Source organism: Equus przewalskii, chromosome 10, assembly GCF_037783145.1.
Source record: "Equus przewalskii isolate Varuska chromosome 10, EquPr2, whole genome shotgun sequence".
Taxonomy (NCBI): domain Eukaryota; kingdom Metazoa; phylum Chordata; class Mammalia; order Perissodactyla; family Equidae; genus Equus; species Equus przewalskii.
The window spans coordinates 1,179,903-1,205,491 of record NC_091840.1 but is presented as its reverse complement, the minus strand read 5'-3'; the positions used below and the strand labels follow the sequence as shown (position 1 = coordinate 1,205,491).

At 58.8% G+C, this 25,589-nt stretch overlaps 3 protein-coding genes across 17 annotated transcripts; 1 reads left to right on the top strand and 2 right to left on the bottom strand.

The window, feature by feature from the left end:
- Positions 1-856: 856 nt before the first annotated feature.
- RFNG (RFNG O-fucosylpeptide 3-beta-N-acetylglucosaminyltransferase) lies at positions 857-8,076 on the bottom strand. Of its 9 annotated transcripts, XR_011522777.1 has the most exons (10): positions 7,729-8,063; positions 6,928-6,976; positions 6,256-6,361; positions 6,016-6,169; positions 5,633-5,721; positions 5,381-5,546; positions 4,665-4,750; positions 4,174-4,564; positions 1,496-1,623; positions 857-1,355 (listed from the first exon to the last, which is right to left on the bottom strand). XR_011522777.1 is itself a non-coding variant. In XM_070559636.1 (8 exons), exons 1-8 carry the CDS (start codon positions 7,987-7,989, stop codon positions 3,553-3,555), a joined length of 981 nt encoding a protein of 326 aa, XP_070415737.1. In that variant the 5' UTR covers positions 7,990-8,067; the 3' UTR covers positions 857-3,552. The 9 variants fall into 9 exon arrangements, 4 of the variants coding, with proteins under 4 accessions (XP_070415737.1, XP_070415736.1, XP_070415739.1 ...); XR_011522778.1 differs by having other exon boundaries at positions 857-3,625; positions 6,256-6,358; positions 7,729-8,067; XR_011522779.1 differs by having other exon boundaries at positions 857-1,623; positions 6,256-6,358; positions 7,729-8,067.
- On the top strand, positions 7,988-13,693 carry GPS1 (G protein pathway suppressor 1). 7 transcript variants are annotated; one of them, XM_070559629.1, is made up of 15 exons: positions 8,077-8,164; positions 8,331-8,534; positions 9,165-9,257; positions 9,820-10,001; positions 10,526-10,690; positions 10,773-10,908; positions 11,011-11,088; positions 11,284-11,341; positions 11,842-11,927; positions 12,165-12,259; positions 12,450-12,555; positions 12,637-12,717; positions 12,795-12,932; positions 13,010-13,144; positions 13,233-13,693. In XM_070559629.1, the coding sequence occupies exons 1-15, from the start codon at positions 8,132-8,134 to the stop codon at positions 13,305-13,307; spliced, it is 1,665 nt and encodes a 554-aa protein (XP_070415730.1). In that variant the 5' UTR covers positions 8,077-8,131; the 3' UTR covers positions 13,308-13,693. The 7 variants fall into 7 exon arrangements, with proteins under 7 accessions (XP_070415732.1, XP_070415733.1, XP_070415731.1 ...); XM_070559628.1 differs by having other exon boundaries at positions 8,078-8,164; positions 11,281-11,341; XM_070559631.1 differs by lacking the exon at positions 8,331-8,534 and having other exon boundaries at positions 7,988-8,164; positions 11,281-11,341.
- Positions 13,694-14,054: 361 nt separating this feature from the next.
- DUS1L (dihydrouridine synthase 1 like) lies at positions 14,055-21,647 on the bottom strand. The gene is made up of 14 exons (XM_008520429.2): positions 21,132-21,647; positions 19,871-20,117; positions 19,214-19,322; positions 18,459-18,509; positions 17,942-18,054; positions 17,279-17,361; positions 16,973-17,076; positions 16,611-16,755; positions 16,267-16,363; positions 16,097-16,185; positions 15,479-15,624; positions 14,957-14,994; positions 14,558-14,633; positions 14,055-14,450 (listed from the first exon to the last, which is right to left on the bottom strand). Exons 2-14 carry the CDS (start codon positions 20,105-20,107, stop codon positions 14,311-14,313), a joined length of 1,428 nt encoding a protein of 475 aa, XP_008518651.1. The 5' UTR covers positions 20,108-20,117; positions 21,132-21,647; the 3' UTR covers positions 14,055-14,310.
- Between the last annotated feature and the right edge of the window lie 3,942 nt (positions 21,648-25,589).

Below are 25,589 nucleotides of genomic sequence, written 5' to 3'. Positions count from 1 at the left end.
ACTTCCTTCTGCCCTACGTTTCACCTGATGACGCTAGGTTGGCTTTTAAACTACAAGGTGGTGGGCACAAGGGTAGAAGCAGCCTGGATCCCTGACTCACCACTTAGAAGAGAGCCACCCACACAAGTCATAATGCGACGTGAACCAATACACTTTCCGAGTTTCGTCGTTTCTGCAGCACAGCCTAGCCCATCCTGACTAATGCATACTCCATGTTGGCTTTTTTTCTTGCTCTCGTTAAGTATAAAGAAATTAATTCATACACTAATTCTAGCACCCTATGTTGAAAAGCTTTTCCCCATGCAATTGCTCTGGTGACTTCATTGGGAACTCTGTGGCAGCATGAGTGTGTATCTGTTCCGGGCTCTCCTCTGTGCCCCACGCTCTATCTGTGGCCAGTGCCACACTGTTTCGATGCTGTAGCTTTATAGTAGGCCTTGAAACGGGGCTGTGTAAGTCCTTCAACTGTATCAGTTTCAAGATTGCTTTTTCTATTCTATGCATGTAGTATTTCCATACACATTTCAGATTCAGCTGGTCCATTTTCTTTGTAATATGTTTGTCCCATTTTGGTACCAGAGTTATGCTGGCCTCACAAAATGAGATGGGAAATGTCCTCTTCTCATCTATTTTCTGGAAGCCTTGTGTAATATTGATGCTATTCCTTCCTTGAACGTTTGATAGAATTCACCAGTGAAACCATCTGATCCTAAAGATTTCTTTGTGGGAATGTGTTTGTTAATAAATTCCAATTATCTAATAAATATAGGGCAATTGCAATTTTGAATTTCATCCTGGCTGACTCTTTAAATAACATCTTTATTGAGATATCATGCACATATCAAAAAGTGTACCGTTTTGAAGTGGACAGTTCAGTGATTTTTATTGTGTTCCCAGAGCTGTGTAACCGTCACCAGAATCCAGAATAAAGGCCCTAATTCCAGCATAAAGTTAATTCGCGTTATCCACAGGAGAGTGAAATTGCCACAAATACGGAACTAGCTAATACTTAGGGCAAACACACACACACACCGTTTACAGATTATAAATCTGAAATCCTAAAAACAGCTCAATATGGTAGATTCTGTTTTCTGTAGTTTACAAAGGAGAACAGGAGGCCCAGAAGCGTGAAGTGAGTCGCCTGAGGCCACTCCACCAACAGGCGCTGGAACTGGACCCAAACCTGCCCCGCTGGCTCCGGGAGCCTCAGCCTCCTGCCTTCCTCCGCACTGCCCCCTGCCGGCTCCATCCTCCTGGCATCCCTGAGGCAGAGCCCAGCTCAGGTCAGCCTCAGCTGGGGATGGGCACATCCCGGGACTCAAAGTTTTCGCTAGTCTTCACGCGTCTGGGCACGTCTAGGAAAGCAAGTATTGATTTTGGAAATACAATAAATGTATCGAGTGGGCGAATTCACAAATACAGAATCTGCAAATAATGAGGATTTTCATCACCCTAAAAGAAAACCCACACCCATTGGCACTTATTCCCCATTCACCCCCAACACTCCCCAGCCCTGGGGAGCTGGTCCATTCTGCTGGTCGTCATCCCTCCAGTGCTTGCTCCATGCCTGGCTTGCAATGACATGTGGTGTATGGATGTTCAGTAGACACTTGTCCCGAAAACCTTTGATGGAAGTCCAAGAACATATAATTAATTTTAACGAGGTTTACAGGGTTGACAAGCTCATCCTTGTACGTCAAGAACGCAAAACTCATAAGTTTTGGTCTCATAAGTGACTGGTCCTGAGACCTGAGTAAGTGGACATAAATTTAGACCATTAAGGAGAGAGACAAATGGAACAGGCTTAGCTCACAAACTCATGGCAAAATCAAACCTTGGGGAATGATTTAAATACTGAAAAATCACCATTTCATATCTACTAGTATACAAGATGATGTTTATTTTATTTGTTTTTGAGGAAGATTAGCCCTGAGCTAACATTGGCTGCCAATCCTCCTCTTTTTGCTGAGGAAGACTGGTCCCGAGCTAACATCCATGCACATCTTCCTCCAATTTATACGTGGGACGCCTGCCACGGCGTGGCTTGACAAGTGGTGCGTATGTCCATACCCGGGATCCGAACTGGTGAACCTCCGGCTGTCAAAGCAGAACCTGTGAACTTAACAGCTGCACCACAGATGCTGTTTTAAACGATTAGATCAGTAGAGAGAATGGAGGTAGAAGAGATACAATTTTCCTTTCTCAGCTGCGTTGCAAGTTGAACTCACTCTTTTGGAAAGCATCTGCCCGCAGAGAAGAGCCAAAAACCCACTCACGTGTTTTGAATAATAACCCGCTCATAGGAAGTTCTCCCCAGACACACTTTCTATCGGGTGAACACGCTCGCTTCCACGTCCCTCACCATCCATGGACATCGTGTTCACGGGCAGGGCCAAGGCGAGGGACATAAAGCAGGCTCAGGAAGGAGGGAAATGCTCACATGACGTTAAGGGGACAAGGAGGACACGGAGCTCCCTTGTTGCCACGAACGGAGCACCAAGCAAACCGCACGTCCACACAAGGTGGGATGCAGGCCACGCGGGGAAGGCAGACACCTGACGCAGGCGCCTCTTTCTCTATGGATCCTTTTATTGTTCCTGCGACATTTCTAGAGCAAGTTTCAAGAATTTGCTGTTTTTATTGAGACAGGGTTGCAGGCTTGCTAAACTCACCACCCCTTACCCTTGTTTGGACTCCCAACATTCCTCTTCCAGCCCAGAGCATGACAGCGCACAAAGGTAGGGGCCTTCCCCTGGGTCCCAGGCAGCCCCAGGCCCTGAAGACCCATGATGCTTGACCCTAAGAGTGTCCTTGGGATGCGTTTCCCTCCTGGCTGTGCACCACCGAGTCAGACGGAAAACGGCCCATGCTGACTCCAATCTGCTTATTTGAGTATTGCCTGCCTGCCCTCCACATACAGACATTTGCACACAGCTACACAGCCATGCACACGTGTGCACACACATCCATGTACAATCACAGTCACACACACACTAATGCACATGCACATACACTCATCTGTATACATAGCCATGCACGCATGTGTGTACCCATGCAATACACCCATGTACACACACAACCATGCACATATGTGTATACCCACATACCCTGCCAGTCACGCATGTTTCCACAATTGACACATATTCATGCCATGCACACCCATGTACATACGTATGCACACTTGTACACATCTGTGTGCATATGCATGCACACATGCTAGGTGTTCCACAATGGAGGGAGAAAGCAAGCATCACTCTCCAGAAGACCGCCTCCTGGGACAAGGTTGGTCCCGTTTCCATCATTCCCCGCAGGACCTCACTCCTGCCACCCCTCACTATATGCTTTGGCTCCGACAGAAGAGTCCAGTGGCAGTTTAAGGCTCAGCTGGCAGGGCTGTAAGGAATGCAGAAGTCCCTGGGATGAAGACTGTCTCAGGACGGAGCCTTCCCGGGGAGGAGCAGGATGCTGTGTGGCCCTGCCAGCAGCTGAGCTGCCAGGTGTTGTGCTGGTCCATGAAGACAAGGAACCAGACGGAGGGTCATGATCGAGCCTTTATTCACACGTCACAGTAGCACAGCAAGAGGCCAAAACGGAGGTGCGGGCTCCCCTGCTCCGTTCTCCGCGCCTGTGGAAAGGCAGAACCAGTGCCCACTGGAAGAGGATGCTCCCTGCAGAGGGAGCCCCAAGCAAAGGGCTCCTGCTGTTTTGCGGACTTGGGGCCAGGGAGAGAGGGAGGAGGAAGGGGCGAAAAGTACTGAGTAACGAGTCAGAGCAGAGCAGTGTCTTCAAGGCCCCTCACTAAGCAGGTCTTGGCTGAAGAACCTGACAGAAGTCTTGGCCAAGGGCCTCCCAATAAGGTGGCCTCCGAATGGAGATGCCCTGGCTAGAAATCAGCCGTGCCCAAAGCCTGAGTCCTTTACTGCAGCTCCCTCAGAGACCTCGATTCCCCCGCAGGGCACCAAGCCTTGTGTGGGGAGAGCAGCTTCCCCCGCAAGGCACAGAAAGCCTCTGCAGTCACCGAGGGTCAGCTGAAGCCTCCTGCACGACCCTGGCCTCAAGAACAGGTCTGTCTGGAGCCCCCTTTCCAGCAGGGTCAGGAGGGCAGCACAGAGCCCTGGGAGCCGGATGCCAATGCCCTCCCAGGCCCCCAGACCCTAGGGTAGAGATTCTTACCAGGGGAGCAAGCCTCCAGGCTGGAGGGCATGGGCGGCTTCCTGCTCGTTCCAAGGTACCCCGCACCCCACAGAGCCTGAACCCACGGGCAGGGCAGGCAGCACTGTTCTCACTCTCCCACAGCGCCAGGTCCCATGGGCTTCCCCAGGGCCAGCTCGAGTGTCTGCTGGGCACCCACATCTCACTGGGTGTAGCCGTGCCTTTGACCGTGGCTGCCTGAGGACGCCAACTGAGGCCAGGAGTGGGCAGCACTATTCCTGCTCCTTTGGGCAGGCATGGACCACCTGCACCTGGGGCAGAGTCAGAGGGTCACCGTGAAGCGAGGTTCCCCTACTTTTGCACAGGACACCAGTCTGTGTCTGGGTAGAGAAGGCAGTGGACGGACTTAAACCTGGGAAGGAAGAGGTGGAGGTCAGCACTGAGGGAGGGGTGGGCTGGCAGCAGAGCTCCTGCGGGGCCCTGGCAGGTCCTCCTCCCCACTGCTCACTCACCGTGTGGGGTCCTGCTGCAGGCTGAAGCCCCCAGCCACGTTCACCACGTTCTGTGGGTTCTCAGGACCCCCGTAGCTCAGGGTGACCTGGGAGAGGGAAGGACAGCAAGTGACCCTCTCAGGGCCAACTCCTCTACTCGCCTCAGGAATCCACCCAGGAGAGGCCACTCAGCCTCCTCGCTCCCCTGCTGGGGGAGCTGTGCCCACAACCCCCACCCCAAGTTGGCCATGGTAGGGTCGGGAACAGAGCAGGGTGACGTGGGCTGAGAGGCATGGCCAGCACAGAAGACGCCTCAGGAAGACAGCTGGTGCACGGCTCAGGGCGAGCATCTGGAATTTCCTGCTCAAAGCTGAGTCCCCCTCCCTGCGGCCTGGTCTGCGACTCCCATCACCACTCGGACCACTGGCCAGCTGCCCCCAGGCACTGAGGGCAGCACAGCAGCTGTTCTTTACAAATGACGCCCATGTGAAACGGGGTGCCCCCACTGCAACGGAAACCCTGGGTCCAAGTAGGCCAAGTCCAGGGTCCACCACAACTTCACTGCAGTGCTGGCCCCCCCCAGCCCTGTGCCCATCCCTCCCAGAGCCCTTGCTCAGTCGAGAGACCATCTTGGAGTCAGACCAGGCCTCTCAGGGAGCAGAGTCGGGGCAAGGCCCCGAGGTAGGGACACTGCTAAGGCACCAGGAGCCCAGGGCCTGGCCCCTGGTGGGCCATACCTGCTGGAGCACAGTGTCAGGTGGCAGCCTCTGCAGGTTCTCCAGGTGGGAGTGGAAGAGCGAGTTGTGTAGCAGGCGAGCGCCCAGCAGGCCCTCCACGATGTAGCCCACCGTGCAGTCGTCCGGCAGCCGCACCCGCTCAGCTGTGCTCATGAAGCTGCCCAGGCTGGGGGCGGGTGCTGGTCAGCACCTCCTCAGTCCCCGGCGGCCCCGGCCCCCGCCTCCCAGCCCGGGCAACAAACCCCCACCCACCTGGCCCACGGGCTCATCTTGAGGGCAAGACCTCTGCTCAGGCAGAACCCAGCCCCACCGGTAGCGAACCAGAACTTGATGGTTGTCACCTGGGAGAAGGGAGCCATCAGTCAGAGCTCTTGTCCCCGACTCTTTGTCTGGACATCCTGACTGTGGTTCTTAAGCCACCCCTTAGCAGCTCCTAGCCCAAGAGACAAAAGATTTCTAGGCCCCAAGGGGATGGGGGCTTCTGCAACCCAATGGCCTGTGGCCCCAGCCCCTCCTCGCTTGCCAAAGCTCCTGAAACACCCCACCCGGGTGGATCAGGCGCCGGTCCCGAGCCCCTGCCCTTCCCCACGGGTGTCTCCACGCTCTTGGCTGCCCCTCCTCGGCCCAGCACTCACAGTTCCACCTCCCTGCACCCTCTCGGTGGCCTCGATGGGGTGGTCCAGGCTGGGCCGCCCCAGGTAGACGTCCTGGTTGGGTGAAAAGGCGGAGAGCAGCTGCAGCAGGCCTTCAGGGTTCACGTAGTTGTCATCATCCACATGGCAAAACCACCTGGGGGCAATGGAGAAGTCTCTCGACCAAGGGACCCAGGCCAGGTGTGTGGAGCCAGGGGCACTGGGGGTGTGGGCTCCACTTACTTGCGTCCAGACTCAATGAACTTGTCATACTCCACTGACATCTTGCAGCACAGCGCCTGGCGGGTGTGCACAGCTGAGCAGTTGGTGTTGATGACGTGGCTGCCTGCTGGGTTAGAAAAAAGGGGGAAGAGTGATAGCTGGGTTGTGGCCTGTCCCCAGCCTGCCCTGTGGAGTGAGGGCAAAACATCAGGAAGGCCACCTTGCCCTGCTCAAGGCCCCAAGGATGGGTCCAACTGCAACCCTGGCTTGGCCCCATGGGCTGGCTCTGTTGTTAATCTTTGAGATCCAGGCAGATGAAAACCCCTTGGAATCTTGAGAGTGGAACCCACAGGGAAATGGAAACGAGATGGGACCGTCCTGATAGGAGCAACCTCGGGAGAAATGGTTCCCTGCTGGCGCTGCTTCAGGGAACGTGGCTCCGGCCTGAAGCCCATGGAAGTCTGCCAGTGGTCGAGAGGCACAGCATGGTTGACAGGGTGGGGCCCTGGATGCTGTGTGGGCAGTGAGTGTGCATCCTGGCTCTGCCCTCTACCAGCTGTGTGACCCTGGGCAGATGACTCAAGCCCTCTGGGTCTTTGTACACAGCAGGGGGACGTGTAACACTGGAAAGAGGGGTACATGAGGAGGGGGCCCTCGGGCACGATGGCAGGGCTGGCTGGGGAGCGCACTCACCTCCCTGGAGCTGTAGCTCAGGGTCATCCCCGTCGGTGAAGATGAATGTCTAGGGAGAGACAAGCTATGAGGCATCAAAGGGTGCTCCCCAGGGCCCCCAGGCCTGCTAGGGCCTTGGCTCTGGTGAGTGAGGGGGAAGCTGTAGAGGGACCAGCAGGTGAACTTGGGTATCAAAGCCAGAACCTCAAGATGAGACATATGCCCCCAGGCTGGGCCTGGCTTGGACGCCAGGTTAGGGTTGGGGGAGAAGACAGGATGGTGTTCTAGTAATAGCCAGACAGCCTGCTACTATCTTCAGCATCCCCAGTGCAGTTGGGGCCAGGCTTGCTCTCACTGGAACTTTCTGGGGTCCTGGTCCGTGCCAGCTGGAGAACCTGCCCAGAGCATCACCCCAAACATGGAGCGAGCCCTGTAAAGGGCAGGTGAGGGTGGGTACTGGGGGCTTTGGGTCCCCCTGGACTCATGGCCACCACACTGGGGATACAGCAGTGGGTAGCAAGTCCCGGGATCCCTAGGGCGGGGCTCCTGGGGTCAGGGCTCCCGTGGGTGGAGTGCCAGGGCACGGATCCCAGAGGGGTCCTGGGAGGCGGGGTCCCAAGGTCAGGGATCCCGATGGTGGGGATCCTGCGGACGAGGGTCTGGCGGTCAGGGGTCTCGAGAGCAGGAGTCCCGGGGCCAGGGGCGGGGAGGGGTCTCAGCGTCAGGGATCCTGGGGCAGGGGTCCCGGGGTCAGGGATCCCGGGACGAAGGTCTGGTCCGGGGGGTCAGGGTCTCGGTATGGAGTCGCTCGGCGGGGCCCACCTGCCGGCGGGCCCGGGAGATCCAGGTGCGCAGCAGCAGCCCTAGGCGAGGCCCGTGGTTCTTCCGGGTGGTCTTGACGGCGATGAAGACGTCGTCGGGCCGCAGGCGGGGGGCGGAGGCGCGGGCAGGGGGCGCGCGCGAGCCAGGGGTTGAGGCCGGGGCTGGGGCGGGGGCGCGGGGCAGCGGCAGCAGCAGCAGCGCAGCCAGGGCCGCGGCCAGCGCGAGGCAGGCCCGGCACAGCACCCCCCGCGCACGGCTCATGCGGCCGCGGGACCGGCGGGCACCGCCCGGGCCAGGCGCGCGCCGCGGCCCCTTTAAGAGACGCCCCGCCCCCGCCGCGACCCGGAAGCAGCGGCCGCACTGCCCCGGAAGTGGACGGCGCGCCGCGGCGGGGTGGGCCAAGATGCCGCTGCCGGTCCAGGTGTTTAACTTGCAGGTAACGAGCGCGGCCGGCGGCCTCTCCGCGCCCCCGCCGCCAGGCCGGAGCCGGCCGACCGTGCGCCCCCGTCCGCGGCCTCCCTCCCGCGGCGGCGCCCCCGGCCGCAGCGCCCCGCCGTCGGCACTCGGGGGGCCGGCCGGCGCTAACGCTCTCTCTCCTTCAGCAGCCAGCCAGCTCTGTGTCAGGGTCGGGGGGTGCAGAGAGTCAGGACAGGATGAGGGGTGGCCCGGCCCCCAGCGCGGCCGCCGCGGCGGTGGCAGATCTGTACCGCGCCCCTCTCAGCAGTAGGTCAGACGTCTTCCTGCCGGGCACGGCCGGGGACTTCAGCCTGAGCGCCAGCCTGTCGGCCTGTACGCTGCTTTATGAGGTACCTCCCAGGACAGGGCCCGGGACAGCGAGCGAGCGCGCGGGGGGGGGGCAGACCCCCGCCCGCAGGCCGCCCGGGCCAGCGCCCGCGCAGCAGGGCCCGCTCGCCGTGCTCCCGAGGAGCGCGGCCTGGTCCCGCCAGGTCCCGCCGCTACGCCCCCAGGTGACTCCCGCCCACCTCCAGATGTGCGGGCTCCCGATCCAGCGGCAGGACTCGCCCCCGCACTGCTGCCCCAGCTGCTCGGGACGTCCCCGACTTGAAGTCGCCACTGTTTTTTCCCCGTGGCTCGGAGGAAGCTGCCTCGGGTCGGTGGCTGAGACGTGTAGGGACACTCGGGGGTCCCTGGGTAGCCATTCTCCGATGTTTGCTTTCCCGCTCCAAAGATGCTCGCTTAAAATCGGCGGAGGGTTTCTGCTCTGAGTCGCTGGTCTTGCAAGGAGCCCCCTGCCTGATGTGGCTGCTCTGGACACGGGTCGGGGAGTGGGCAGGGGCTGGGACGGGCAAGCTTGGGGGAACAGGATCCTGCCTGAGAGATGGCGGGTAGAGCTGAGCTCGGGGCACAGTGAGGTTCTCTCACCCTCCCTGGGCTGTCCCCTGCTGGAGGTGCCAAGGTGCTGGCCCGTGTTGCAGGGGGCCGTGGAGCCCATGCAGATTGATGTGGACCCCCAGGAGGACCCGCAGAATGCACCTGATGTCAACTACGTGGTGGAGAACCCCACCCTGGTATGGAGCCTGGTGGGGTGCTGTTGGGGAGGGGTTGAGGGGTCCAGGCCAGACTCCTCACTCTGGTTGTGTCTTTTCTCTGACTCAGAAACCAGTGGGGTTTCAATTGCCCACTTACAATGGGGCTGTTAGCTCAGCTCCAGACCCTGCACCCCACTTCCCCACGTGGAAGAGCTCTGTGTGCCAGGCTGCCCTGCAGGTTGAATCTCACCATAAGGGCAGGCCTTCCTTGGGGCCCAGGCTTTGAAGCACTCCCTCGTCACTGGTTATCCTGGTGACTGGCAGTCACCGGCAGGTGCCCACCTGGCTCTAGCCATTCACCCCGCTCAGGGCAGAGCTCTACTCTGGAAGCCCCTGCACTGGCCCACCCTGCATCACTTTTCTCAGCACCTGGAGAGTGGCCCATCTGGTGCCCACATGCCTAGTTGTTCCTGTTGAGGGCCCATGGCCTATCAGACACAGGGAAGGGTTGGCGTTCGAGCCCTTGCTCCTGAATCACTAGCCAGGGCTTGGTGTCTGGGGTCCCACCTTGCACAACCCCCCTGCCTCCCCGGCCTCCCAGGATCTGGAGCAGTATGCAGCCAGTTACAGTGGCCTGATGCGCATTGAGCGACTGCAGTTCATTGCTGACCACTGTCCACCACTGCGGGTGGAGGCTCTGAAGATGGCCCTCTCCTTCGTTCAGAGGACCTTCAACGTGGACATGTACGAGGAGATCCACAGGAAGCTCTCAGAGGCCACGAGGTGAGGCCAGGGGCTTGGTGAGAGGAGGAAGGGGCTGGGCATAGTATGTCCCTGTTGGGTCCAACCAGGGCAGGGGTCTTTCCTGTGCTCTTGCAATGCCCAGCCCTACGCCTATGTGGGCACTCATAGCAACACTTCCACAATGCAGTGACCTGGTCTTCCTTGTTGAAAAGCCGTGAAAGGCGGTAAGCTGGTAAATGGCAAAACAGGCTAGGTCCTCTCTCTGCTGGGTGAGAGAATCCAGGCTCTCTCTAGGCCGCCCTGGCTTCTTCTGCTCTCATGGGCACGTGCAGCTGTTCTGACGTGAGTAGAGCTTGTGGAGAAGGCAGCAGGCTTCTTTCCTCTTGGCACAGCTGCCTGGCCCTTTTCCCATTGGGCTTCCCCACTGGGCTGTGGGCTCCTGCAGTCAAGACTGCCTCCATGCCCACTGGGCACTTTCCTGATGGAGCCTGGGCCAGGCAAGGGCCACTGGGAGGTGCCCGCCTGCCTGCATATCAGCCCTTAATGGCCAGGTCCTCCCTCAGGGAACTGCAGAATGCGCCCGATGCCATCCCTGAGAGTGGTGTGGAGCCCCCGCCCCTGGACACGGCCTGGGTGGAGGCCACTCGGAAGAAGGCCCTGCTGAAGCTGGAGAAGCTGGACACGGACCTGAAGAACTACAAGGGCAACTCCATCAAGGAGAGCATCAGGTGCCACCTACGGGGACAGGGGATGTGGGCAGCTGGGCCCACACGGTCCCTGACAGGGGTCCACTCATGGCTGGGCCCACAGGCGCGGCCATGATGACCTGGGTGACCACTACCTCGACTGTGGGGACCTCAGCAATGCCCTCAAGTGTTACTCCCGGGCCCGGGACTACTGCACCAGCGCCAAGCACGTCATCAACATGTGCCTCAACGTCATCAAGGTGGGCCTGGCGGGAACAGGTGGACGGGGCTGCAGGGCAGTGCTGCCCCTGGGCCAGGAGGGGCGCCGCGGGCTGAGTCCTCCCCATCTGCCTGCCTGCCAGGTCAGCGTCTACTTGCAGAATTGGTCTCACGTGCTAAGCTATGTCAGCAAGGCCGAGTCCACCCCAGAGATTGCCGAGGTAATGCTGGCTCTGTGTCCTGCCTGTCTTCTGATACCCTGCCCCAGGAGTCCTGACCACGGAAGCCCCAGTGGGCCTCACTCTCCCCGAGTGTGCTTTTGCCCTTCTCAGGCCAGGGCTGGGTGTCCAGGCTCAGGGATCGACAATGGTGGGAGGGCATCGGTTGCTCAGGTGTGCAACTTTCTTCTGCAGCAGCGTGGGGAACGGGACAGCCAGACCCAGGCCATCCTCACCAAGCTGAAGTGTGCTGCAGGTGAGGCCCCTGGGGTGCCAGGGTAAGGGGACATCACTGCTTACCCTTGTCTCACCTCCACTGGAGGTGGCCCAAGCATGCCATACTGTTGAGTCCTTACAACCTGGGCAGTGGGCCTTGTCACAGTTGGGGAAAACCTGGAAGCCCCACACCCATTGCCATGGGTGACACCTGCCCAGTTTAGGTCCCATATGGTGAGGCCAGTGTATGACCAGCGGTCAGGAATGGAGGCATTGCCTTTTGACCGCTGCTGTCACGGCTGGTCCCCCAGTGGTTAGCTGTACAGCCCAGATCAGGTCAGCCTACAAGTCATAACAGCTGCTATGCCCGGCTTCCCTGGCTACATGACTCACAGAGAGTGCCCAGTTAGTGCTTGTGGGCACTGTTAGTTCTCGCTAGGCAGAATCTCTCTCCCTAATGCTGAGGAGCCCCCGGGATGGGAGAGGCCAGGGTGCACCTGTCACGGCGCTGGGCTTTATTCTACTCCCATCTTCCCCCAGGACTGGCTGAATTGGCTGCGCGCAAGTACAAGCAGGCTGCCAAGTGCTTCCTGCTGGCTTCATTTGATCACTGTGACTTCCCCGAGGTGAGGGGCATGAGGGTCTCTGGGGAGGAGCCCTTGCTGGGACTTGGGAAGCAGGGTAAAGGCTTGGGGGCTGGGCTCTTTGTTGGGGGGGTCTCCCCCATGGGGACCATGGGGTCCCAGGCATTGTCTGAATGGGCAATAGGTGGGGTAGAGGTGGACCCAGCCCTGGCTCCAGGCTCCTGTAATGACCACCAGTGACTTCAGGTCTGGGGACCCACCTTTCTTCTTGCTCCTCAGCTGCTTTCCCCCAGCAACGTGGCTGTCTATGGTGGCCTGTGTGCCTTGGCCACCTTTGACCGGCAGGAGCTGCAGCGCAACGTCATCTCCAGCAGGTGCATGGAGGGTAGGGGTGCTGGGCCTTGCAGCTTGTTCCTCTGTGGGCCTTTTCTCTGGCCCTGCTCCTCCCTGTGCCCTGGTGCCCTGCGGGCTTCTACAGTTCTGGTCCTTCCCCTTGGCTGCCTTCAGGGTAGGCAGGCAGGTAGGCAGGGGCAGGGCCAGCTCTAAAGAGTGTGGCATCTGCAGCTCCTTCAAGTTGTTCTTGGAGTTGGAGCCACAGGTTCGGGACATCATCTTCAAATTCTATGAGTCCAAATATGCCTCGTGCTTGAAGATGCTGGATGAGATGAAGGTGAGGGACTTGGCCTGTTTTGGAGGGTGAGCAAGTGCAGAAGGCCCGGGCAGCCGGTCCCTGACTAGCTCTCCTCACCAGGACAACTTGCTCTTGGACATGTACCTGGCCCCCCATGTCAGGACCCTGTACACCCAGATTCGCAACCGTGCCCTCATCCAGGTAAACATGGGGGGGACAGAGGCTGAGGCAGGGTGCTGCGGACGTGTCTGGAAGCTGATATCCCTTTTGCTCTGCAGTATTTTAGTCCCTATGTGTCGGCTGACATGCGCAAGATGGCCATGGCCTTCAACACCACGGTGGCAGCACTGGAGGATGAGCTGACACAACTCATCCTGGAGGGGCTCATCAATGCCCGCATCGACTCCCACAGCAAGGTGGCCGGGCTTAGGCCGGGGCTGTGGGATGTGGGGAGGGGGACCCCTGGGCCCTACTGAGCCCTGTGCCTCTGCAGATCCTGTACGCCCGGGATGTGGATCAGCGCAGCACCACCTTTGAGAAGTCCCTGCTAATGGGCAAGGAGTTCCAACGGCGTGCCAAAGCCATGATCCTGCGCGCAGCTGTGCTGCGCAATCAAATCCATGTCAAAGTAAGAGCAGGGGTGGCACTGTGGTGTGGCGAGTATGGGCTGGGTCCATGCGCACCTCCTGGCCTTAGCAGCTATGTCTCCACTGCAGTCCCCTCCCCGAGAAGGAAGCCAGGGGGAGCTGACACCGGCCAACAGCCAGTCCCGAATGAGCACCAACATGTGAGGGCACCCATTGGCCTCCAGGATCGTCTGCATGCCCCCATCCTGCCCACGCCCCTACCTGCGGACTCGGACACCTGGGCCTCCCATCTGCCTGCGCAGGACTTCTCGAGGGGCCACCTGTGGCCCACTTGCAGGGGTCTGACCACTGGATGTCAGCCCTTGCCCCCTGCCTGGGCTTCCACGTGCCCAGCTTCTTCTGCCCCCTCCCCTATGCTGTGCCCTGGGGAGGAGGTGAGGCCTGCGGGGCTTACCCGTATGGCACCCAGGCCCCCTCGCCCGCCCCCCACCCCCGTCCAGTGGCACCACCTCCCAGTCCCCATTAGTGCGTTGTTTGGGATTGCAGACAAAGTGTTGAATCTCAGTCCATTAAAGGGCAGCCTGAGAAGACTTCCCTCATGCCGCTTGTTCCTGCCATGGGGGCTTCTAAGGGTCGTCTCCCTGAGGTCAGGCTTTGGGGCAGGACCTGGTCCTTGTCCCCTGGCCTAGATCCTGCTTCCTCAGGCTCCCCCTCCCTCACATTTCAGGCAATACAGTGGGGAGGCAGCCTCTGCAGGGCTGACACTAGGCACGGCCCTCTTCTAGAGAGGTTTCCGTGGCTACAGAATAGATCAGAGCAGAAGGTTCTCTGCCTATTTCCCTTTGTTCCGAGATCCCTGCTGGCTCTGACTCCATCCTCCCAGCTCGCAGCAGCAGTCGGGTATTGTTGGGCCTGGTGGTGTCATAGGTCGTCTCTTAAGCTCTCTGCACGTGCATCTTTGAAATGATTTATTGTTTGCTTTTGAACACACACAAGTTTGGAGGACGGGGAAGGTCCAGCCTGGGAGCCTGCTCCCCAGTGCAGCATTTCCGGGCCCCCAGCGTGGGCTGAGGGTAAGACCAGCTTGTCCTTCCATGTTAAGTAGCAGGAGATTCCCTGAGTAAAGGCATTTCCATAAGTGGGATGTGTTGAGGCTTTGGCAGCAGTCCTGGGCCCAGTGGGACAGCACATCAGGCTCCAGCTGCCCTCAGGCCAGAGCACTGCCCATGACCTCGGGGAAGCTGCCTGGTTCCCCAGGCCCTGCCTGCTGAGGCTCTTGCAGCCGGGGCTGGGCCCCCTTCCAGGCCAGAGACTTCTCAAATTTGGTTTTAAAAAGCAATCCGTGACCTGGCAGAAGGAGGGAGAGGAGGGAAATGGGGCTCAGGAGGCTGAGGGTCCCAGCGCCCACTGGGGGCCCTGGGGAAGAAGGGCCTGATGGACACAGGTATCCCTACCTGGGCAGTCAGCAGTCTCTTTGAAAGCTCGCTTCTTGCAGCAGCCCCGGCACAGGTTAAACACACATCGGTTGCCCTGGACAAAGGAAAGCCAGTGAGCCTGCAGCTGACACCCATCCCCAGGCCAAAACCTGCAGACTAAACAAGCTGCCAGGAGCACAGGAGGGCTGCCAGGGCCTCCCTTCCAGACTCCCAGGAGCTGTCCTGAGGCTGGGTGGAGTGGCCTTATAGGGAAGCAGCCACTCCACCTTGGGCTGCACTCTCAGCAGACGGGAAGGACGGCTCCTGCAAGTCCCAGGCAGCCCAGGGACTCTGAGACAGTGTCAGTGGGGACCACTCTCCCTGCCCCTTCCCGGACTGATCTCTGCCCTGGGCAGCATGCCAGAAGGACCAACTCACCTTTGGGTTTCCACATTGATCACACTTTGCATATTTCGCTGGGAAAAGAAGAAAAAGAAGTGAACAAGGCGAGCCTACCATGCCCTCTCCCACATGAAGCCCCTAGTGGGTGTCCTGCTTGCTGGGCTGCCCAGGTCAGGTGGCTTGGGGGAGGGCAGGACACCTGCCAGAACACCGACGGGCCCTTCAGCGTACCCAGAAGGCTCGAGGGCTCTATGCCCATCCCTGCATTTCCCACTTGAAGGGCCTTCTCAGGAAGGCCATCCCAAGCCCCACTTCTGCCTCTCCAGCTCCCTCAGGGCAGCAGCTGAGGGAGCATGTGGCAGGCAGGGCTGCTGGCACTTGCCTTATGCAACAGCCTCATGGGACTCGCCCACCTCCTCAGAAGCATGTGGAAGGGTTGCGGGGCCCTTCCTGCTGGTCTCCCAGGTAGCCTGCGAAGCGTCAGAGCCACCTGCCCCTGCAAGGCTCCCCGCAGTGTGGCACTAGCCCCCTGGGCCCCTGGAGGCTGGAGCAGCTTACGCTTTAGGGAGGGATCAAAGGTCTTGTGAGGATTCCTCAGCTGCTTCTTCTGCTTGTTCTTGGACAGGACATCCGTGCTGCCCTCCTCCTCCTCCAGGGCCCGCTTGCTGCGGGCACCTCCGTTCTCCTTGCTCCCCTCCCTGGGCCTGAAAAGGGAGGGCAGCAGGCAGAGCTGTAGAACACCCATGAGAGGGCCCTGCTGGCCAGTCCTAGGGAAAAGGGGTCTGGGCGGCCACAGTGGGGACTTGAGTACTAGACGTGTGTGCGGCTCCCCTGAAGTCCCAGCAGCTCAGTTCTTGGACTGCCTGACTGAGGCTGGGACACCGTGGGACACGAGGGTCTGAGCCACCGAACCCCGGGCAGGGCTGTGGCCACAGATAACAGCCTGGCCTTTCCTCTGAAAACCAGGGAGAAGCCCGGGGGTCAACCTTTGACCCCAGGACAAATCTGCCCAGGATCAGAAGAGCTTAAAGAAGCGTCTTGTGGAAGAAAAGATTTAAAATCTAAGCATCCACTGATAGGGAGAAGCCAGCTCAGCACCAGGAGGGATGGCGCTGAGCTGCCAGCGCCATCCCCGCCACCTCCATGTGCACCATGGCCCTGTGTCAGTGAGCTCACCCTGGCCGGAAGTAGGGCTGGCAGATCCAGTGGAAGAAAGGCAAGCCACCCAAGGGTTTCTCTCCCTCCTTCTGCCTGGATATATCCTCCTGCAAAAGCCCAGAGGGCCTTCAGTCACAACCCAAGACCCTCTCCCACCCACTTGGTGGCTTGCCAGCCCCTGCACATGCCTGACACCGCAGCTTCAGCTCCTGGCTCACTGCGGCGATGCCCTCCAAAGTCTTCACTTTGGCGAGTTCTTCTCGAAGCTGCTGATGCACCTGCAGCCTGAGACAGATGCCCCGTCACAGAGCCAGCCCATCACCCCACCCCACTCCTAAGCCCTGACACAAAGGGGTGCGGTCTCTCTCCAACCCAGGCTTACCACTTCACCTCACTAGTCATCTCAGCCCTTCCACACCTGACTTGGTGGCAAATTGTTTTGGTAAATGTTTCCGGAGAGTTCTCACTTGAAACCCCCAACACCCCAGGCAGGGCTTGGACCAGACAGCATCTGCCTTTGGGGCCAACTCACGTGTGGTGCCACAGCTTGAAGAGATGGGCCCGGACATAGGACAGAGGGCAGGGGTGCTGCCGCACGATGTCCAGGTACTCCTCGGCCAGCTCCCAAACAGCAGGGCTGCGGCCCTCAAACAGGGCGGGGTTGTGCAGGTTGCCCTCTGCAGGGGGAAGGGGGCTTGAGGCTGTGGGTGCTCACGTTCTCAGAGGGATGCCCCCCCATGCCACATCACACCAAGGGCAAGGCTGGCCACCCAGCTCACAGGCTGATGAGGGCCTGAGTAAGGACAGTGAGGGACCTGAGACTATCTGGGCCAATGGCCTCACAGCATGGATGGGGCCCTCTAACATCTACTGTGGGCAAGGACACAGCCTCACCTGCACTCATGACACCCTGTACCCCTGTGTCCTGGATGCAGCGCTCCACATCCCGCAGGCACTGGATGTTCCCGTTGGCAAACACAGGGATGGCCACTGCCTTCCTGTCAGAGCAGGATGGGCAGACACTCAGAAGAGAGGAACGCCATCCCTTCACCCTCCAGGGCCATGCCCAGGCCCCCAAACTTCATCTCAGTAAGCACTTCTCTCTTTCCACCACTCCCATTGATGCCCAAAGGGCTGAAGGCCTTGTCTCGGGGACGGGCTGCATCCCTCACCCTGGGTTTGTCCTGTGTGTCCACTCACCGCACAGCCTTGATATGCTCCCAGGATGCAGTGCCTGACAGAGGCCCCTTCTGCTCCTTGGTGCGCCCGTGCACAGTCAGCAACTAGGACAGAGCAGCACTTGGCTCACCCTCACTCCCAGTTGCAGCCAGACTGACCCCAGGGGACCCTCTCCCTTTGGTTTTTGGGCACCAGCTTCCCACACTGCATGGAGGAAAGGCTGCTCTGGACCTGGCTCACTCAGTTGCTGCCCCTCACCAATCCCTGGTCCCCTGGGTTGCACATGGGGCCAGCTGATGCCCTGGGGTGCTGCCTGGGGCTCCCGTATCGGCGCCATCTCATTGCATTACCCAGGACTCGGAGGTGAGAAGTCTAACCCTGTTCAGGGGCCAGTCCTCCTAGAAGTGGCAGCACCCCCATGCCAAAGGTACGAGGGAGGGACATGAACAGCCTGACCACAGGGCCTGGCATCGCCCCCTGCCCAATATTCACTTCCCTCACACAAGTGAGCATGGGGCTCATCACACCTTGCCTCAAAATCACTGTGATTCCTGTCCACCCTCAGGAGGCAAGCTCCTTAAGAGGTAGGTGTTCCTTGGGGCAGGGACCCCGCCAGGCCTGACTTAACGTCTAGAGGACGGGGTAGGGGAACAGCATGGGCCATGCGAGCCATGGCCCTCTCACCTGGCAGCCAGCTTTCTCCAGCATCTGGGCATATCTCACAGTCTTATCAATCTCTGGGAAGACACGGATTTTGCACGTGACAGGGACAGAGAGTTTCTCGTGGGCTAGCAGAACTGGGGAAAAGGAGAGTCAGCTTGTGAAAGAAGCGTGGTGTTCACCTTTAGGCGGGCTGTGGGGACCCACAGCTAAGCCGCTGAAGGAACACAGGCCTCGCAGACGATTTTGCCCTGCAACACTTCATGGCAGCTGAGAGATCTGTGTCCCTCAGGGCATTGCAGGAGCCGGGGCTGGGCAAGGACACTGCCTTCTGGCACCTAACGTTGGGGTCGAAGCGGGGCAGGTGGTACAGTACAGGTGACTCTTCATGGCCACCTTCCACAGCAGGGAGAGCACTATGACCAGGAGGACTCTGCTGGCCGCTGTCCTTTTCTGAGCCCCTGCCAGGATGTGTCTGGGCTTCCTTCACCCAACCACAACCCAGCCACATGGCCCCATGTGCAGCACACAGCCAACTCACTCATTCTCTGAAGCAGGTCCCACTCCTCCTGTAGGAAGGCACCATAGTGACCTGCAAAAGACAAGCAAGACCCTCTGCACCCCTCCTCCTCTTGTGTCCACACAGGCCATGAGCCGACCTGCCAGGCTGGCCCCGAGGGGCACCAAGCCTCCTGCACGGGCTGTGTACACGTTCATAGAGCCGTTGGGCTGGGGCCCGAGTGCCAGTTCCCATGACCTCCCCAGGAGTGGGTATCTCCAGCCGGGGCAGGGGACGATCACTGAGTCGAGCAGGTTTCTCAGGGTCGGACCTAGGCACTCTGTTTGCCCAGCTGCCTGAGCTTAAGGGTGCTGAACAGAGTGCCCACCCCACATGGTCTTGACCAGCCAGCAACTCCTCAGGTCCAGTGAGGAAGAAAGGCTCAGCCCCTCCCCAGAGAAGTGGCCACTGGCATCTCAGAGGCTCAAGGGTGTGACAGAGAGATCCTTTCAGCAAAACATGTTTATCCAGAGGGAACCCAAAGACTTCCCAGGCACCTGGGGAAGTGATAGGCCTCTGAGAGCCAGCAAAACCCTGCCCCCACCTCTGGTGCAAGAGAAGGGCCACCAAGAAGGGGCTGGTGCTCGGCTTGAGCTGCCACCACAATCAGAGGCAGGGCCAGGCCCTGGCCCGAGCTCAACCCCACCCAGGGCTCTCTACTTGAGTGCCCAATGGGCTTGGAGGCTTGCCTTGGCCTAAAGCTGGTGCTTGATACAGGACTCTGGAACTGAACTCACCTCGCTTGGCTATCATTTGCGGGCAACCCAAATTCAGGTCGATAGCATCACAATAATCCTGAGCCAGGAGAGCCGCCTGGACAAACACTTCTGGATCATTGGCACAGAACTGGAAAAGACATCAAAGTCACCGTGAACCCGAGCCAGGCCCTGGTCTGTTGGCCACCTGGCCCCACAAGGGGTTCATACATGACCCAGTGGGGACTGTGGTCCCAGGGGTTGACCATAGGATGGCGTCCTGTCTTAAACATTTACAACACAACTAAGCTAGGACATGCCCCTGTGCCACCAGGCGAATGAGTTACAGATTCACAGAATTCCTCTCAATTGTAACAGTAAGCCAGTGTCACTGACTTTCCCGAGAGAACAGAGCCACTCTTTCTTATCGTTTTGATAAAGAGGCAAGACAGCATACAGGATAACGTCGGGGTCGCGACTCTTTCACAGCACCCAAGCTGTCCGTTCACCAAAGTTTGGGCTGGCTCCTGGGGAAAGGGTCAATCTTCAGGAGTGACAACTGTAGCTGCACCTGGAAACCTCGTGTGTGCTTCACCACAGCACACCCACCCTTTCCCCTCCAACTGGGAAGCTATTTCTGGAAAGGCTGAAGGAAAGGTGCTCCACCAGGCGTTCCAGGAGCCAGGCTCCCCGACCCACCTGTACAATGAGGGGCCGGTCCTCAGGGCACACTTCACAGTAAAGGTTCTCCTTCCGGTAGTTGGCATCGCGGACGAAGACCTGGGCATGCAGCATGGGGGTGTAGCAGAGTTGGGCCCCGTGGCGGCGGCTCAGCAGCCTCCAGGCCAGCTCGCTCTGGTCCACCATGGGGGCCACCACGTGGCGGGCCCCCCCTAGGGTGCGGCTCCAGAACTCAAAACCCTGCAGCTTTGGCATTGTCTCCACACTGAAGGGGGGAGAAGACCAGGGGCTCAGCCACTGCAGGCATAGGATCAAACTCAAATGAACTGCTAACTCTCCTCAAGGCTACTCCAGTGCTGCCCAACGACCACAAACGTGGACACCGTCACCTCCCAGCGGAGGCCTTGGGCAAGTCACTCAATCTCTCTGGGCGTTAACCCCTCTCGTTGTTAGTGGGATTGACATGCTTGCCAGGCAGGACCAGCGTCAAGAGTAAAGGAAATAGCAAATCCAACGTCCTAGTGGACACCTGACCCACAGCAGCCCACCATAAAAGGAAGCCTATCACCCACAAGGCACCGGGACCCCCCACCAAGGCAGGACCACACTAGGCGACATCACTGGAGATCTGCAACCAGGCCTGCTCTCCCCGCCCACCATGGAGCCCAGAGTGGTCACCCGGCCCACCCTCCGTGCCCTCCTTTGTGTGTCAGCTGGTTCTGTGTAAAAGTTCTTTGCATCTCACTCCGGGCCAACTTTGTGAACGAGAACTGAGAATACAGCACTATCCTGCCCACCTCCTTCCTCATTAAAACAGTTTTTCCTGCACGGTCAGGCAGGAGAAACACAGAGTCTCTTCTCCGGCCTATCTCATCCGTGTCCGGCCAGCCAGCCTCGCTGGAACCATCCTTCCCGACGCCCGACTGAACGGGCGCTGGCCAAGAGGTGGTTACGATGGGAAATTCCGAAGGCTCGGACCGTGAGCAAGGAGGAAGGCTCGTTCCAGGAGGACACTTACTCAGTACCCAGTTCTGGAATCATTAAGCAGGGTCATCGGCTTCCTAATTGACTGAGTGCCCAGCTGTGGGTCTGGTATTTCCGGAAGTCGTGCAACTACACATGAAAATCCTCTAAGTCGCCAGTGTGGTCGCCAAAGAGACCAGGCCGGAGTGCGTCCCACGCCCGGGGAAAGGGAGACCCGAAGGCGCAGGCGCTGCGGTCCCGTCCCCGCTCCGGCGCGGCGCGGCCGGGGCCCGCAACCAGCCCGTGCGACACCTACCTGTGCCCCGCCCGAGCCTGGCCGCCCGGCTGGGCCGCGGCTCGTCCCCGGACGCAGCTGGGCCCTCGGAGCCGGCGGCCGGGGCTCCCCGGGGCGGCTTGCGGCTCCGAGCTCGCGCCGTGTCTGTCGCGAGGCCGCCACGCCGGGGCCGCCGCCGGGCCCAGGGCTCCGCGCCTGGGCCGCCGGAAGGTGCCTCCGTTGGGGTGGTCCGGGCGGCCCGCGGTGCGCCAGGAAACGCGTCCCCGGGAAACCGCGCCCGGCCGCGGAGGGGCCCGCCCGCGACGGAGGGGCTGCGTGCGGGGTCGGGGGTCGGCTCTGTTTGGCCGGCCTCCAGCCCGGAGCAGTCAAGCCTGGCCGCGGGCGCCGACGCCCAGCTCCGCCGGCGCCTGGCTTCAAAGCCGAGCTCCCGCCTCTTTCTCCTCGAGGGGCCCCAGGGCGCGCCCAGGGCCCGCGGGGACTAAAGTCCCCGCCGTCTCGGCCCGGCACACAACCCCCTCATGGAACCGCCACAGGCCTGAACACGCTGATTTACGGCGGCAAGTCACGCCCGGGCGCCCCGCCCCGCCCCGCGCTGCCTGTCCCGCCTCGAGCGGTGCTTGCTGGGAGAGCGCTCGGGCGCCCCGCGCGGCGCCGCCCCAGCGAGCGGTCTGAGGCGCGGTTCTCAGGGTCGGGGCTGCGGGTAGCGGCCCGTCGTCGCCGGCTTGCGTGGGCGTCGCCGGCTCCCGGGGAGGGCGCGCACCGGGGGCGGGGTATGGGGAGCGGGCCGCGAGCGCCTCCGGCCCGGCCTCCGCCTCCGCGCCCTCGCCGGCGCCCTCGCCTCCCCCGGAGCGGAGGGCGGCCGCGCCGCAGGCCGTGGGGGCGCCTGCGGCCTGGGGGCTCGCGCTGCACGCGGAGGCGGCGGGCCTCGGAGCCGCGAGGGAGGCCCCGGCGCGCCCTGAGGGCCCGCGCGTCGCCCGCCTGCTCCGCAGAGGCCTCCGCCCCGCCGGCTCGCGCGCGTCCGCGGTTCTGAGGCGCGGGGTGGGTCGCGCCCGGGCCGCTGCCGAGCCGCGGGGTGGCCGCCGCCTTCTCGGAGCGAGCCCCGCGGCGCCTCCGCGCGCCGCAGCGGGCCGGGGCGGCGGGGCCCGGGGGTCTGCCGTGCCCCCCGCCTCGCCGAGGCCTCTCGAGGGACCGGGAACAGCCTCTCGCGTGGAAGCTGTTTCGTCTTGTGCTGCGCGGGGCCTAGGGAGCAAGAAATTTAACGAAGTTTTATTTCGTCTTTTTCGGAGGAGGAGCTGCCGTTCCCGGCTTCTCCCCTGACGGCCGGAGCCCCGTCCCTCGTGCGCCCGCGCTGTCGCCCGTCCCGCGGGCTTTAACCGAGCGCTTGCGCGGGCCGTCCGTGCGGTGACCCGGCCTGCGTTCCGCGGCTGCGGGAGGAACGAAACGGTAAGCGCCTGGGGTCCGGGCGGGGGTGCGCGCCGCGGGGCCGAAGGGGAGAGTCGGGGGCCGAGCTGCAGGCCTGGGTGGGAAAGGGGAGTCCGGCCGCGGACGGAGGCAGCCGGTGGCGTGGAGCCGAGCTGGGGGCGGAGGAGCTGGCGGGGCGTCCCGCTGGAGCCCCGGCCCCGCCGCCGCGCCGGCTTCGCTCTGGGCGGCCGGGAAGCCGTGGCACGGCTCGGCAGGCGACGGTGGGGAGGCGGAGCGGACGCGAGTCTGCGGAGACGGATGGGGCTCGAGGCCCGGGCGGCGGTCGGTGGCGGGGGCAGGATCGGACCCTGAAAGGACTGCCCGTTTGAAACGGGAGGCGGTGGAGATCCGCACACGCGGGAGCTTCCCCCAGCTTCGTCTTTCCGGCTGAAGGCGAAAGCGGACATCCGCGCTCCCGCGGCTCCGCTCCCTGGAGAAGGTAGGAGAGCACGGCTGCGGGGCGGACGTGGTCCCCAGCTCGTGTCCTGTGTCTTCCCCTGAAAACCCGTTCCTCTCTCCTGAAGAAACCGGTCGACCTTCCCTTTGCTCCCCCTCCGTTCCCCGTTAAGTTAGGTGTATAAAGCCCTCCCGCATTTCTGAGTGAGCGGCTGCTCTTTTGTGCTCCAGGTGTGTGTAAATAAACTGTCTTTTCACCTGTTACCCTGTTTTCTGTCATCTAGTTTGCAAGCCCCCAAGCGTGGAACTAGCAGGGCAGAACCCAGTTTCAGACATTCTCTCATTTCCTCCTTAGATATTTCAGCATCTCCAAAGGAGAAGGGTCTTTTGCAACACATGACCGCAATACCACTAACACAGCTAAGAAGTAACAATTTCCTAATATCAAAGATTCGTCCTTGTGTGTCCAGTATGGTGGCTGGTAGTCACATCTCGAGTACTTGAATGTGACTGGTCTGGATTGAGATGTGCGGTGAGTGTAAAAGACACACCAGCTTTCCTGCTAAGAAGACTTAGTAGGAAAAGAACATGGTTTGTAATTTTGACACTATTGATTACATGTTGAAACAGTATTTTTATATTGTTAGATTAAATGCACTATGAAAATTAATCTGCTTTTTTTTACCTTTTTCAATGAGGGTACCAGAAAACTTAAATTTACATATGTGGGTAGAATTTCTGGAATGGAAGATTGAGGAGCTCACCAACTCTTCTCCCAAAAAAGCAGTGATAAAACTGGACAGAATTGTTAAGAGCAACCATTCCAGGACTCTGGAGGTCGACCAAAGGCATACAACTTTTGAGAAGCGCTTATTTAAAAAAAAAAAAAGTTACTGAATGTAAAAAGTAAGGACAGTGGGAATCTGTGGCGTTTTAGTATAGGACTACTTTCATTTTTTCCCACCTCATGGTATTCCACCAGAGCCAGGTAGGCCTTGAGAACATGAAACTCCTGCTGACACTGGAGAGGGCTGGCTTTTGGGGGGAGCCCCAAGGGGTGTTTGTCAAGAACAATTGCAGTCGCAGCTGGGTGGAGGCCCATACCTCAGCTGCCTGAAGCCGTGGTACTAGTGGGAGCTAGCAATAGGCCAGCCAGAAATTTAACAAGGAAATTCAGTAAGTAAAATAGCTGTAGTGGGCCTTGATGAGCTCCCACATGTCCCTGGTACCCTGCAAAGTTGTGCATATGCTGAGGTGAGACCAGAGAGGGCTCCAGCTATATTCTGCTCTGGCTGAATAGGAAGCTTTGTGCAAGCAAAAAGTAAAAGCTAGAGCCAAATGGCAAACTGCTTGAACTTTGAATGCACCCCCAACCCATAAACAGAGCCAGCAGCAAAGGGTGGAGGCCTTCCTGGTTCAGTATGTTTAAGCATAATCTCTAGTCCATAATTGGCTGGCCACTAAACTATACTGACCCAGGGGAAAGCCCTAGGAAGCCAGGCTTACATATAAAAGAATTTTTAAAATATCTAGCCAAGGTACCAGTGACCATGCATTGCAGATGGGACAGATGCTACAGAATTCATCCAGGCTAGGTACCAAGCAAACAAATACTAGCACCAATAACAAGACCCAGTGAGAGGAGAGGGGGTCAGAATCCAGAGTTTCTACAACGTATTATCTAAAATGCCCAGTATTCAATAAAAAATTGTCAGACATTAAAAGAAACAAAAGGTGGGCCATGCACAGGAAAAAAAAAGATTCATAGAAACTGCCCCTGAGGGGGCTCAAATGTTGGATTTAGCAGAGAAAGAATTCAAAGCAGCTATTATAAATTACAGATTTTTTAAAGTACGATGACAATGACTCACCAAGTAGAGATTATCAGTAAAAAGATAGAAGTGATTAAAAACAGCCAGTGGAAATTGAGTTGAAAAACACAATAACTGAAATGAAAATTTCACCAGAGGGGCTCAACAGCAGATATAAACTGGCAAAAGGAAGAATCATTGAACTTGAAGATAGATCGATAAAGATTATCCAGTCTGAAGAACAGAAAGAAAAAAAGCATAAGGAAAAATGAACAGCACTTCAGGGAACCACAGAATAAATACCATTAAGCATACTAACATACACGTAACAATATATACATATCCAAAAGAAAGGAAAGTGAAAAGGGAGTAGAAAAAAAATCCAAAGAAATAATGGCCTCAAACTTTCCAAATTTGATGAAAAACATCAATTTACACATCCAAGAATCTCAATAGGATAAATACAAAGATATTCACACTAGACACATCGTAGTTGAACTGCTGAAAAACAAAGTCTTGAAAGCAGCAAGAGAAAATGACTCATCAGATACAAGAGAACTACAATAACATTATCAGATGACCTCTCATAAGAAACAATGGAGACCAAAGGGCAGAGGAATATTTAAAATTCTGAAAGATGGAGAGAATGTGTTGCCAGCACACCTGCCTTACATGAAGTACTAAAGGAAGTCTTTTAGGATAAAGGAAATGACATGGTAACATGGTAACATGAGTCCACATGAAGATGTAAGGAACACAAGTAAAGATAATTACATAGATAAATATAAAAATGCTGTGTTTTTCTCATCCT